The sequence below is a fragment of the Sander vitreus genome, chromosome 22 (genome assembly GCF_031162955.1).
Source record: "Sander vitreus isolate 19-12246 chromosome 22, sanVit1, whole genome shotgun sequence".
Classification (NCBI taxonomy): Eukaryota; Metazoa; Chordata; class Actinopteri; order Perciformes; family Percidae; genus Sander; species Sander vitreus.
The window spans coordinates 9866245-9880514 of record NC_135876.1 but is presented as its reverse complement, the minus strand read 5'-3'; the positions used below and the strand labels follow the sequence as shown (position 1 = coordinate 9880514).

Genomic DNA, 14270 nt, shown 5'->3' with positions numbered 1-14270 from the left:
CTCTTTTCGGCTGGATGTCCGGTACCGCTTTCTTTGTGTTGAAATATTAAACTCTGGTCGATTTATAAGGACTATGGTTAACTGCTCCTCAGATCTCTGCAGGGTAAATCCAGACAGCTAGCAAGACTAAATGTTGAATCTGAGTTTTCTGTTACACAACTAAAACAACTTTGAATGTACCCATGTTCCACCAAAACAAGTTCCTTCCCGAGGCTATTTTGCAGGCACGCCGTTGCTCTGGTTTAAATAAATGCCAATAAACCAGAGCATGTTTTTCTCCCATCCTGGAATGCTGTGTGGACTCGCCAGACCCTCCTTCGCAGGGCTGTGGAGGAAGGTCTGGCAATGCAAGACTACATTAAAGTGATGCTTATACAAATCAGTAGTGATAATAGCTGAAAGGAACCATTCTATGTCAAGTACTGATATTTGAACATTTAGCCGATATATACTTGTATACTATACTTATTTTTAGCGCAAGACTTAGTAATTAAGTTTTTTTCTATTACTACTTTTACTAAGGTAAAGGACCTCTATACCAACTATTCCACCACTAATTTATATTGCATGAAAAGTGCCTTGTGGTTGAGGTTGGGAGAAAGCTAGCCTCATTTGCACACTTTTCAGACAACAAAGGAGATACTCACGGTGTTGCATTTCCCGCCCAAAATACCCATTACCCAAAACACAACATCAGTGACTAATCTGCACTATACAAGAAAGCAACGCTGAAGAAGCAATCATGTAATTTGAGGACAATAGGTCAAATTCAGCATCAGTTAGGTAGATATGCTTACGCCTACCAGGTAATCAGTATTAACTGTTATACATTTACAGTATTACAGGAGGGTAAGAAAATCTACCATGGTTTTTGTAGTAGCAAAACAAAAAATATGCAAACAAACTATAATTGATTAAAACGAGCATGTTCAAATGTATGGATACTCTAGTTTGTACACTGTTTTTCACAGTAGCAGTGCCTCACAAACACACTTACAAAATATGCCTAGTATGCCTAGTCGTCAGAGGCCAATCTGTTGGCCCCTTACCACATACCAATGCTAATGTGCACTGCACAGCTGCCACTATACACACCTACACCATCAACCCCCCCTCCTAAACTTCTCAGCTCATACACGATCAGACGAACACACCCTGTCGTGGCAGAGATCAGTAGAAATGCTAATGTACCCATTAGGCTCACTGTTCGCACATTATTTCAGCACTAAGTAAATCATTACCACCTCAATACAGCCAAGGAAGGGTAACACAAACAAGCACTTGGATGGTAACACGTGGCTAATCTAAATCATCTTTATGAAAAGGATTGCAAATGGAGGGTAAAGGCCCAATACCGAAATGTTGGGCTTTGAAGCTATGGTCTGTCTTTGAACACTTATGTTCAAAGTGCAGAAATTAAAGAGTTGAATATGTTTTACATCATGTTTGAGGCTAAATGTATTACCCCTGACAGACAGCCCTTTCAAACTTAACATTTCGTCAAATACATTTTAGTAAGCAGCTCCACTGCCATAGATTTATATTTCTCAATAATTAACAAAAAAACTGACTATGAAGTATTGGTGGTTCATAAACTATTCATGCTTGAGACCCAGATGTTATATTTAGTCCATTGATCTGGGACTGAAGCTCGTGAAAACATTATTAATCATGCAATTGGAGTCAACAGACTATTTGGAAAGTCGCTTTTGGTTACTAAGTTATGTTTTGTGAAACTGCCTGGTACACAAAACCCTTCCCTGCTTAGCTAGATTTTTTGCTGCACAGTGTATTCATCCAGGCAGGGAAGCGTGTTTTGTACCAACACTCAAGATGGCATTAAAAATATCATGTTTTCCTGAACTGCATTATCAGTGAGTTGCAATACTGCCCCTTTCTTGCCTTCCATTCCTTCAAGATAGAGATGGTCTGATACCATTTTTTGCTTCCCGATACCGATTCCGATACCTGAACTTGCGTATCGGCCGATACCGAGTACCGATACTAGTGTGTCATATATTTTATTATGTTTTAAGAACTGTATACTATCCCTGTATGGATGTGATATTATTTCTATCTTTGTTGTCAGTCTGGCTCAGGTTAAACTCTTTGTGAAACATGAACGCCACAGAACGTTCTTTTATTCTCCAGTTTGACAGTCAGTTATAACGGAAAAAGAACATAAATCAACTACTTTAACGTATTTTTTCTGTAGGGCTTTATTACGTGGTATCGGATCGGTGCATAAACTCCAGTACTTCCCGATACCGATACCAGCGTTTTAGGCAGTATCGGAACATCTCTACTTTAAGATACTTCTGATAGCTAAAGGTGTGCTCCCTAAACAAACACAACCGCAGAACACCACCAGTAGTAACTATCTGAGCCTCAAAATTCTTTAAAAGAGACTAATCTCTTGATTGCCAATACTGAATTTGGGCCACACAATTAGGAGGATTTAGGTACGAGGTAACCATGAGGTAATATGATTAAACAAATTATAAATAATCATTTAGGAATATGCATCATGCACGTTATCAGCTGAAATAATGTCTTAAAATTAAATAATGTCTTTAAAAAATATTTTGACACACAAACAATCGTCCACACAGGGCTTCAATTAAATTCCTTATCATCACGCAGGCTCATATTGTGCATATTCATATTACCAAACAAAATTACATTTAATTTAAAACAATTACCACTAAAACTCATGTAACACTGTGGGACATTTTACTTTGCTGATCTGTGGTATTGAGACCACTCTTTAAAAGAAAGATACCCTAATTCTAGATATTCAGTGTACCTATACTTTGATTTTTTAAATATAGGATGATGATATTACAGAAGTGGGTTACTTTACTTTATTTTTGCATCCAAACCTGAACATGTTAAATTAAAAACAAAGATTAAACCTATCTATGTGGCCAATGAAATTACGTTATTGCCGCCCATGAAGGGTGACTCAAAGAGATTGGCTCAAATCAAAACACCCACCTACATACCTGCCCACAGAACGGGCACCACACCCACAATCTTACACGTCTTTATAAACAGCATCTGGAGACTGGTCGCATTTTAATTTTTGAAGTTAGTTGGCGCTGTTTGTTTTAACTGGACAGGTCATTGCTTTTATTTGTCTCTTCAGATCTACGGGGGTGCCCACCTCCATTTTAAGCATTTTTAACACCAATACTGTTTTGGTTGTTCCATTTTTTTTTAAATTGCGACACGCACATTTTGCCAGAGAGATGGCAGACTGGAAGACGCAGATAAGTTACAACTACAACCCTTCTTACCATGCATACGCCTACGGCCTAGTGTACCAACCCGGTTCAGAGCCAAACCACGCGAACCTGACTAACTGGGGCGAAGCCGGAGTCACGGATTTGAGCAACTACAATGCCGGGGTGACACCAGCCTACTACGCCACCACTGCCAGAACCCGGGAAGAGTCTTCACCTCGCAGTCCGGAGCAGCATGACCTGAACGGCCCTGGTCACTACCAGGGCGCCGGGGTCGTCTACCTCGGTGACACACAGGCAGGCCGTATGCTCCTGGCCGGACCTTCCCGGACTGCTTACGACGCACGGTCACACGAGGCCAGGCGGGCCGGGAGCGATTCCACTAGTGACTCTGAGGCACACACCTCACCGGGTATGTAATTCTGATCTTAGCTAGCATTTTGCAAAGATGCTAGCTAATCTTAGCAGAAAAGGCAGTGGAACTTCGCTGTGCTGTTGGAACTTAACTGGAAATTATAACTATAACTTAATTATAAGGTTTTGTATCAGTGCTTACATCTTCGCGTTGGTTGCTGAAAGCGATAATTTCTTCCGCCAGTATTGCACACGAAGCCCAATTTAGTTTCCATCTTGGTTTTGAAAGATTCCCAAACATCCCGCCACTGACTGTACTGAGCGCTCCTGGAAAAGGTCAAGTGGCGACATCTCGCGACAGAATCCGAAGGAGAAAAAAAACCTGGTCTCTGGCTACATGTGCAATATGCCTTTGGAAATGGGGCAGAGTTTACATTAATGTAAAATGTGAGGCTCAACAAGTTTTGTTTTTGGTTTTTTCCCCGTAAAATGTAATCTACTACAGTTGACACGAACCCCCAATGCTTTGGCAAATCCATGTTAACCCTGTAACTCACCCTGCTCACCATTTGTTCCCCTTCACTTAGATTCATGGAGTTCTGGCAGCAGCCGAGAAGGAGTTCTTCCCCAGGCAGACCCTGCCACCTGGGTGAAGAAAGAAGTCGACGATGAGGCAAGCAGCAGGAGCCCTGATGCCAGCAAAGATGTTTCAAGCTCAATCATGGAAGAGCCAAGGACATTTGCTGTCAATGAGAACGATGGCATCAAGAAGACTGCTGCTGTAAATAACCCTAAAGTAAAGGCCCGCGCAGCATTCTCAGAGGTTCAGATGAATACTCTTGTCCAGCGCTTCAGTGTTCAGAGGTACCTCACCCCTGCTGAAATGAAGAACCTTGCAGAGCTGACAGGGCTGACCTACAAACAGGTGAGGCATTAAAATTTGTTGGATAACAAGCACAACGATATGTATGTATGTATGATCACTTTTTGATCAGCTGGGATCTCCATCTTATTTGTAGGTTAAGACTTGGTTTCAGAACCGAAGGATGAAGCTAAGGAGGCACCAGAAAGACACCAGCTGGGTGTCTGAGCGCTACAACAAAGGCAGCCCGGTTCGTGGAACCATGTACACCAACATTCCCTCACATGGATCGTCTGTAAGTAGCTAGCTAGTATTATTTGCTCAAATGGTAAAGGCAGATAAAAGTGAGACTATTGTCCTGCCCAGGTTTCCTGTTAACTGATAACAGAGAAAAAGTGGTTTAGACATAGAACAAGACGTCCATAATGGAGGCCTAACCGTAGTCTGGTTATGGCCTTAAAGGCGAGACGAAACACGGTGAAATTATAGGATGTGATAAAGGAGACTATATGAATTTGCTTCTTCTACTAAATTGAACTACCACTTTGTTTTCCTTTTCAGTATCAGGGAGAAGCCCGGCCCCAGCTCAAAGAGCAATACAACCAGCACATGATGGAGGCAGCCTTTAAGAAAAATCCACAGAACCTGGCCTTCTATCTGGCTACTATGGGCTCTGCTGCTGGATCTGCTGGCTACCCCTCCTGGGCCCCTGGCTCACCCCAGACTGCAGTGCCCTCCATGCCCCAGACAGCTGGTTGGTCCATGCCCCAGGCGGCTGGCTGGTCCAGGCACTATGAATACAATCCCAATGCCTTTACCTCAGCCAGTGACACTGCTGCAAATAACGCTGGGCAGGACACAAGCTTCGAAGGAAAAGATGGGGAGCCTGTCAACAACAGCAGCAGCACAACAATGGTACATAATACCAGCCAGTAGTCAACGTTGAGCTGCTAAGCTAATAAGCTTTTCTGTAAGTTGCAGTCATGTTAGTATTAAGTTTCCTGACTAGTTTGTATTTGCTTTGCATGGCCGGTGTGTACATATTCCCTGTTCCTTCCGTTGAAAAGAACTTTTTTTTTTTTTACTATGAATTTTTATATGCAACTATTTAATGTATTGTGTGTTCCTTGCGCTTGGTGATACGAGATGGGTCCAAGTTGGATGCATTCTTTGGATTACATTGTTTTTTGGAACTGTTTTTAAGGCCAAGTGCTAATACAGATCTGATGTGCACACTTATTTTTTTACATAAATACAAGTTCACTTTTTCACTGAGTGTTTTTTTTTCTGAGAGCGTGATTAATATGGTAACATACATTTATGAATAATAATTCTCTAATTTGTGATTGAATAGTGCATGTAATAGGACTGGTGGGGCTGTGGCTAAAAGTGGAAAAAAAATGCTTCTTCGCAGTCCATCAAGACTAGTAGGGCAGTCACACTTTAACACCAGAATTGCATCACAATTTATGCTAGTGTTTCAGTTAGCTAATCAACATGTAGTGAAGACTCTTAAAATTGTAAAACAAATGTATAATCCTGGGTTAAAAAAAATCACATTTGCTGGCAATATTTAATTAAAAAGCATTTATTGAAAAGACTATTTACAGAACCAAAATCACAGTCAATGCTGACCATAATACAATAATATTGCTCCCATCACCACCATTTTGCAACAGCTCTTCAACCTACATACCATCATTCCTCTAATCCACTGCAGGACCACGTACAGCTTGACAAGGCCAGCGCAAAATGATGTTTAGGTGCTATTGAAAAGGTGGCTGCAATTGTGTGGGGGGGGGGGTGAGAAATTCCAAGTAACACTTGAACTGCAGCAAGTACAAGTCAGCTGTCTTAGTGGGTAACTGGTATGGGGGGGAAATAAAGAGCCTGCCAAGCCTTGGTAGACCAAGATGGAACTAGGGCAGATGTTATGCCACACTACATCATTTATTAAATCCATTCACTCACCCATGTATCTCATCATACATTTGAACCATTCACTCCTGATACTAAATCATCCCTTTGTACTGAAATATCCCATTTTATCCTTAAACATGGTCACCCTCCCCAGCTCACCCTTTATCTGGCCATCCAACAAACTGTCCCTTATTATAACAATGATGGCTCGAGTTCAACCATAAGCTCCTGTCAAATCAAGATAAAGGCCCCTGTTTCTCCTCCCACATTGGAGGTGTGTGTGTGTGTGGTGTATGACTGATAGCAAGAGAGAATGACGATTGTCCATGTGTGCTATGAGGGAATGTTTGTTTATAGCCATATGTCTGGTGTGCACATTTGATGTCTAGTCCATCTTGAGACTACGGTAGATGTAGCGAATAAATGCCAGTGAGGCCCAGAACGACACGCTGCCCAGCATTAGCGAGAAGACCATCGCTGTGAGCAGAGAGTAACCAAAGAACTCGGTGCTCTGCACCAGGCCGCTCATAGAGGACCGGTTCCGGTAGTAGAAAACAGAGTAGACGAAGATGAAGAGGCCAGTGGAGCCGGTGCTCAGGACGCTCCGCCACCACCACCGGTGGTCTTCGCCAGACAGCAGGAAGTAGGTGAGAGCAACAGAGATGCAGGCTCCCACTGAGAGGAGGATGGCAAAGACGCAAAGCAGGATGCCATAGAGGGTGTAGTGCTCTCTGCCCCAAACCGTGGCAAAGATGTAGTACAGCTCCACTGAGATGGCACTGGGGGAGAAAAAAAATCTAAATCAATAGGCTGTAATATGTTTTTTCTCATCGCAGTGGATAAATCCTTAGAATAGTAATTTAAAAAAAAACGGACCCGTCAGCTAAGATGACAAAGGTCAAACTTTAACTGAAAACATTTGCAGAGTAGATTATACACATTATCCAAACTATTCTGGACCTATAAGTAATACAAAAGCTAACAAACAGAACACCAATACGTGTAGAAATATATTCAAATTAGGGACCTCCATTTTATTGTCATTATTTGACAATTAATTATCCTATTTCCATTCTTGACATAAAAAATAAAATCTCATCGTGCATTGTCATTATTGCTACCAAAAATCTAATTTTGATGATGTAAATATTTTTATATATGAATACTGAAGTGGTCATATTAAGCGTTAAATGGTGATTTAGAGTAAAGCTCTCTTTGCCTTTAATGTTAATCTATGTATTCACCCTATGAGCCAAGCAGCTCTTTTCCACACACAAAGACATCTCACCTGAATGGCAGGAATCCGCCGATGGCCATGTGTACAGCCGTGTGTTTGTACCAGGGCTGTGTAGGGATCTGCCGGGCGATGTTGCGAGTGCGGCATGGCGCCTGGAAGCTGCCGGCTCGGTTCTTTCCCACAATGCCGCCGATGACAGTGAGTGGAAAGCCCACCAGCACCCAGGCACCCAGAATGAGGAGCACAGTGGTGGCCGGCAGAGCCTGAGTGGAGCCACTCCACCAGTGGATCGAGTTAACGACACTCCAGGTCAGGAACAGAGGAGCTGTGGGAATGAAGGACCAATTGAATAAAGAATGGGCATTGTTTTTAATTATTCCAGGTAATTCTTTGGGAAAATGTGCCCCAGAGTATTGCTAAAAATTACCCATCATATCAGTGTTTATAATGATGAAAATATAATGAGATACGGCTTCTTAATTACTTAATAAGAACAGGAAGTTGTATGTGCCAGAGGGCTGTTTTTCCTGAACAAAGACAAAAACTCCTGCAAAGTGTGAATGCTGGTAATACATTATAGATGAATGAATAAATTATTAACTGAGTAGGGTAGCATTGCCACATTGTATAAAAAAAACTAATGTAACAGAAATGTTTTAAGCAGCAAAGTCACTGTATGAACTCATACTGAGTTTAGAAAGAATAAAAGAGATGAGATAAACATCAGTCAGTATCAGTCCTTTGCTCTGCTGAGGGAAATCTGCTACTCACACCTTTACTGGCAAGTTCCGACAATGTCATTGACATGCATAATAATTAGCCATGTGGATTAACCGCTGAAAGGGGGAGAAAGGGCTGGTTCGTCTCAGCCAGCAGCTACGTTTACAAGAATATGCATTTGAAATTTCATTTACAATATGTGGCAAACTAAGATAAACAGTTGGACTAAAATTGATCGGTATCCATTTGTTATCATGTTTTGCAATGACAGTTTCAATGCATTTCTTGCGAGAGTAGTGGTGAGAAACAGGAGGAAATGAAGAGCAAACTAAGCAAGGATGGAGAATGGATGGAAAGAAATGGGTATACAAACATCTGAATATATCTGAATCCATTACAGACAAATTGAGTTTTCAATATCAGTAAAGATACTAAGTAAGTAAATGAACATGGTTTATTTGTGAAAACGTTTCAGGCTTCAGTACATGTTCAAGCGCTCAATGGACTTTTTTTACCCTGTACTTACAACCAAAGTGTGAAGTGATCCCAAACCCTTCTTATGTCGGACTCACCGGAGAAGAGCGACGAGGTGAGGATGATGTTCCACACCCAGCGCTGGCCGTTGATCTGTGTGTAGAAGCTGCATGACACGTAGCCTGACACACAGCTGGTCAGAGCGTACAGGACGATAGCTGCAGAGTTGATGGCACCATGGCGGTGCACATTGAACATTCCCAGCAATGCCATAAAGATGATTCCTATCGCAATGGGGAGGGATTAGAGTGATCAGACTCCTGCATCTAAGGGTCTGTACATATGAATTACGTATATGCCATTATGTGGTTTCTAGTTGTTATGTTACCCTACACTGTGTGTGTGTATGTGTGTGTGTGTGTGTTTGGGTGTATTTCAGAATGAATGCTCACCTGTGGCAAGAGTAAGGAACTGAGCCCCCACTCCCAGCACGGCACACAGCAGGCTTTTGTAAGGGGGAAACCTGAAGACATCAGTGTGTATGATCTTCCAGCCATTGTCTCCCTGGTCCAGATCATCACAGCCGCCCTCCTCCTCCACATTGTACCTGCAGGTGAGGGGGGAAAAATGCTTTCACTCAGGATGTTATCATGTACCTAACGAGCAGGAGACGTCCACAAGTTTCACCTTTAATTTAGATGAAATTAAGGTCTGCATGGAAGCATGCACAAAGAAACACATCAACCTCACACAATTTCAGGAGAACACCTGCTGTATGCAAGGCAGATGTCAGAGGGACAGACTGTCTTATGCCTGCAAGTATACAATATATAGACTTATGTATAATTTCCAGCATGACGTCTGACAGACAATTATGGAAGTTTTAAAAGCCCCAATGTATACATTTAAGGCCATAATATTTAAGAAATGTATATGAAACTGGTAACATTTCCTACCTGATTGCAGCAAGTACAAATAAAAAGTACATTTAGGGCTGAAACTACTGACTATTTCTACTGTATTATTGACCAATGTGTTTAATGTCTTGTCGAATGATTTGGTGATGACATTTTATACTGTCAATATTGTGAGAAATGCTTTTAAAATTCCCCAGACCACAAGGTGATGTCTTCATATTGCGTATCCATATTCCAAATCACTGTAGATTTATTTTCTGCAAGTTGACTAATATGTTATTGCTATTGGTAAACAATTCAAATGTAACATAACTATATTTAAGATATTTGAATAGCCTTTATAGCCTATATGTTTTTTCCCTAAGATTTCTTACCCAAAGTGATGCTGACGTTGTGTTGAAGTCTTTGTCAGCCTTTCATTCAGTATAACCTTTGAATATTTAAAGACATGGAAGATAAAGTTTCCTACACATTGGCTCAAAAAATAACCACTTTAGCTCCTTCGCTGACTAACCTGGCAAAGTCATTTTTAAGGACCCGCATTAGGATGATGATGACGAAGCCCAGCAGCAGCACCACCAGCACCAGTGAGTTAATGATGGAGAGCCAGTGGATCTCCAGTGTTTTGGGGAAGAACGAGTAGTCTCGTAGGCGCTCGGATCTCCGGGCGTGAGGCAGGGGGGACTCGAACCAGCGCACGCTGTAGGTGTGGGTGACCGTCAGGCTGCCGCCGCCCACTCCGACTACGCCCACCGCTGCACCCGCCCCCTCCTCCAGGGGAACAGGTTTGACGTCTTTTACTGAGACGTTGGCGAAGATCACTGAGTCGCCGTTGTACTCGATGTTGAAGTCTAGGTGAGTCCACAAACCCACCTGTTGGCGGTGGGAGAAAGGGAAAGGGAGAGAGACAAAGAGAACAAGAGAGAGAGAGAGAGAGAGAGAGAAAAGAAAAAGTAGCAAGTGAGAGATAAGAAGAATGACAGTGAATTTTGTTCAGCTGAAACAGGAACTTTGCATGAAGATGAAACCGTTAAACTCATACAGTTTTTCGGTCTCTTTCTTTTTGTTTCCCTGATGGAATCCAAATCTACTCCAATATCTTTCAGAAGCACAAATAAATGTACCTTGTGGCTGTGAGGCAGGAAGCCGCTCTCCTCTATGTATCCCACAAAACCCCAGATTGGAATGTCATCCAGGACAAACTCAAAGTAGAACAGCTCCTCGATAGCCTCACGAAGTTCGTCCACCTGACACACGCACAAAACATATCCACGATCACATCCCGTGCATTTAAGGGCCCCAGCCTTTTAATCGTTTTTAAACTACATTTCAATAGACTAGCATATCCAAGAAAACCATTTACCCCGAGGAAATGTTAAGCAATGATAATTATCAAAAGTACTTACATATAAAATGATCCATGTCTTGCATCATCTACCATCCACTGACCATTTATGACATACAGTAATTTCAATTTAAAATTGAGCCAAGTTAAAGTATAAACAGCTTAAATCCACTATGAGCCAAGAGTATTGAAGTTTAACCCAAGATGTCTGGTAGTAGAAGTGTTAAGTGTTACTATCCCGGTCTTCTGTAAATAAATACCTGTTTCTCTGAAAGAGTGAGCTTGCAAAGGGTTTTTTTCTCCACGTTCTCTCTGAATCGGATGTAATATAAAGACTCTGCCATCCTGTCACCATCCAACACTTCTCCTAGACTCAGGGACTTGTGATGCACCTGAAGAAGAAGTGTTACAATATGAGTAACAGAGTGTACAAAAAAGCAGCACAAAGCATTAGCTGGTCACAATTCTGTGAGCAAGTGATTTCAAAACAGCAAACACTGCTATGACGTAGTTATAGCAGGCAATAAATGGAAATTCAAAAATACATTTGAACATATTTTTTCCTGTAAAAAGGTTCATTTTAATTAGTCTGTATTCATTAAAAAGTGTTCACAGATTTTGCAATGATCCCAAAATAAAGTCTCAAATAAAATCCCTGTCAATGCTACGTCCTGCTCACAAGTAAACACATGCCATCTCAGAGCCAATTCGTTGGACCCTTTTTTATAATCATTTTAACATTTCCATTTTGTGGCCAGATGGAGATACAGTACCTTTCAGATAAACACATTTTACAAGATATGTAGAGATGTATGCGTTATCCTTACATTAGTGTCTACATTTAGCATGACAAAATATTCTACAGTTCCTTTGTGGATTTCAGTAGCCCATTAATACACAGTGAAACAGAACAAAGACTGACCTTCTCCGGCCTGCAAACAGGCAGGGTGTAGTAGTGATATGTCTCCTGGGGGTTATGATAAGGGCCCACTTTGTTGACATAGAGAGTCACGTTCTCCCCCTGCTTGTAGCCCACTGCCCAGCCTGAGAACAAGCACAGGATCAAGACGCAGTGCAGGCCCATCGTCCTCTGGCAGCCACCTGGCAGGTGTCCTATTCCACACTGCATAACCCCTGTTGCAAAGATGGACAGCTCATCAGTGCATGAGGGCCAGCTGTGATTTAAACGAGACTGTCTGTCCTGAGACTTACAGTATGCCTCTCATTTCAAGTCAGGAAATTAGGTCATGTCCATGCCACTTATACTTGATATGTGAGGATTTATGTGTCAAGTGGAACATTTTATGCAATGTCACTCCCTTAACAGTCTAACAAACACAGCAGAATTTTGAGAAAGACTCAGACAGAACTGTGAGACACTGTGTAACCACAATTAGTTACAATGTATTTCATCAGTTGTATTAGTCCAGAGGGGCTTTTTGACTATAATTAAATGAGCTAGGTCAGCTATTTTTTTTAACACTACAGGGGTCTCCCCAGAATTCCACAGTTAGATGTTGCTTTCAATTTCAAAATAGAAACACAGTTTGTACACTGCATACTAAATTTGCATGCACAACACCACATTTTGAAAGTGAAATGATGATGCAACAGTGCCATTGTTTCCTTTTTTCTTTGAGGAAAGCCCTGCATGTACAAAACTAATGACCTACCATAACTATGTATTACAAATCAATAGTTCTGCAATACAAATTGTGTTCTAAACATCACAAAGCAAAACAGGAGGTCTCATCACTTTTTATATATAAAAAGGAATTTAAGAGGTTGATAAAAATGTCTTGTCTGTGTTTTGCATAATTATGCTGACTTTCAGTGTTAATGTTAAAGAAAAGTTGGAATGCAGATGGTGACAGTGTTTATGCCCCTGAAGGAGAGTGTATGTGGTCGCTAAATAGTGGACATTTTTTTTCTCACACTAAAATATGGATTTAGCTGGTTTCTGACCAGAGTAGCATACAGCGTGGCACTGGCCTAGGTGTGCTCTCTGTTGAGTTTCAGCAAAAAGGTGAAGTCTCAAGAAGCTGATCACTTGTCAATAATCAATGATTTCCTGTGTCAAACTGTTTCCTCATATACCTCCTGAACTTTGTAGTGCCAGGACAGCCAATGTTTTTTTTTTTTTTTTTTTAAATCTGTGTTAAATCTAAAAACTTGGGGGGTTCTCAGAATTATATTAGCTGGACAAATAACAACAGCAGCAACTGACAACTATAGCACTATGCCAAAGCAGTCGTGCTTTTAAAAACTATTTGTACTGACAGTGAGTTAAGTATAAGAAATAAGAAATAACTGGACTATTCCCTAATTTACTGTACTAAGACTAAGGAAGGTCACGTATCAAAGTGCCACAAAACGCAGGGCACCTCCTATTTGTTCAGCAGATTCCATGAAAATAAACGTGATAATAATGAGGGGCCTCACTGATTCATGTAAAACAGTCAACTTATCTAGCCTGCATCAACACTGCTTTATTACAAAGAGGCAGATTGTTTTTTTTTCATTTTCAGCCCCGACTCACGAAGACAGCAAATGACTACAGGCAAGAGGTTAGAAAAATATGCACTACCAGTTTCACTGTTACGTTAATGCCACTTGAGTTCCAATGCTGCAGATCCAACAAAACCTGTCTGTCCGCCGGATTTCTCGGACTCCAGGCCCCGACAGTCTCCTCTGCTCCGGTATGCGCAGATGATGGAGCTCAATGTAAAGATTTACAGCTAAACATCTTGAAAATCCTCGATGAAATGTCCCAGCGTATTATGCATTCATTGCGATCATATCCGGGTACACCAAGTACTTTTATTGACACATGCGACAGTAGAAGAGGGGTCCGACTCCACGTCACCTTAAAAAATAAAAATAACGACGACTCGGTTGAGTTTTCCGGGAGTGGGCGGAGAAACAAAAACACACCTCCGACGTTACAGGTTATTCACAGCCGGTAAAATGTCCCTCTCACAAGCCATTTGAAAATAATGTGGTTTACTTTTGTGCTTTAACGCCACCAAAAAAACTACGTTTAAACCGTTTGAGCCCCTACCTAAGCGACTCTATTATTTTGCTGTTTTGACCGGATTTCCTTCAACCTCAATGAACCAATCGAATGCCCTTTCAGTTACTTCCTCGTTAGAACTCAGACCTGTTTAATCATACCTGCACTATCGATGCGCACTTC

At 41.5% G+C, this 14270-nt stretch overlaps 2 protein-coding genes across 2 annotated transcripts; one reads left to right on the top strand and one right to left on the bottom strand.

Annotated features, from left to right (window-relative positions):
- The first annotated feature begins 3251 nt into the window (after positions 1-3251).
- nanog (nanog homeobox) lies at positions 3252-5585 on the top strand. The gene is made up of 4 exons (XM_078280539.1): positions 3252-3657; positions 4187-4524; positions 4619-4756; positions 5023-5585. The coding sequence occupies exons 1-4, from the start codon at positions 3252-3254 to the stop codon at positions 5395-5397; spliced, it is 1257 nt and encodes a 418-aa protein (XP_078136665.1). The 3' UTR covers positions 5398-5585.
- A 448-nt stretch (positions 5586-6033) lies between these two features.
- On the bottom strand, positions 6034-14192 carry tm9sf1 (transmembrane 9 superfamily member 1). The gene is made up of 9 exons (XM_078280291.1): positions 13662-14192; positions 11997-12208; positions 11335-11466; positions 10854-10976; positions 10244-10602; positions 9265-9419; positions 8911-9096; positions 7670-7943; positions 6034-7160 (listed from the first exon to the last, which is right to left on the bottom strand). The coding sequence occupies exons 2-9, from the start codon at positions 12201-12203 to the stop codon at positions 6767-6769; spliced, it is 1830 nt and encodes a 609-aa protein (XP_078136417.1). The 5' UTR covers positions 12204-12208; positions 13662-14192; the 3' UTR covers positions 6034-6766.
- Positions 14193-14270: the final 78 nt, after the last annotated feature.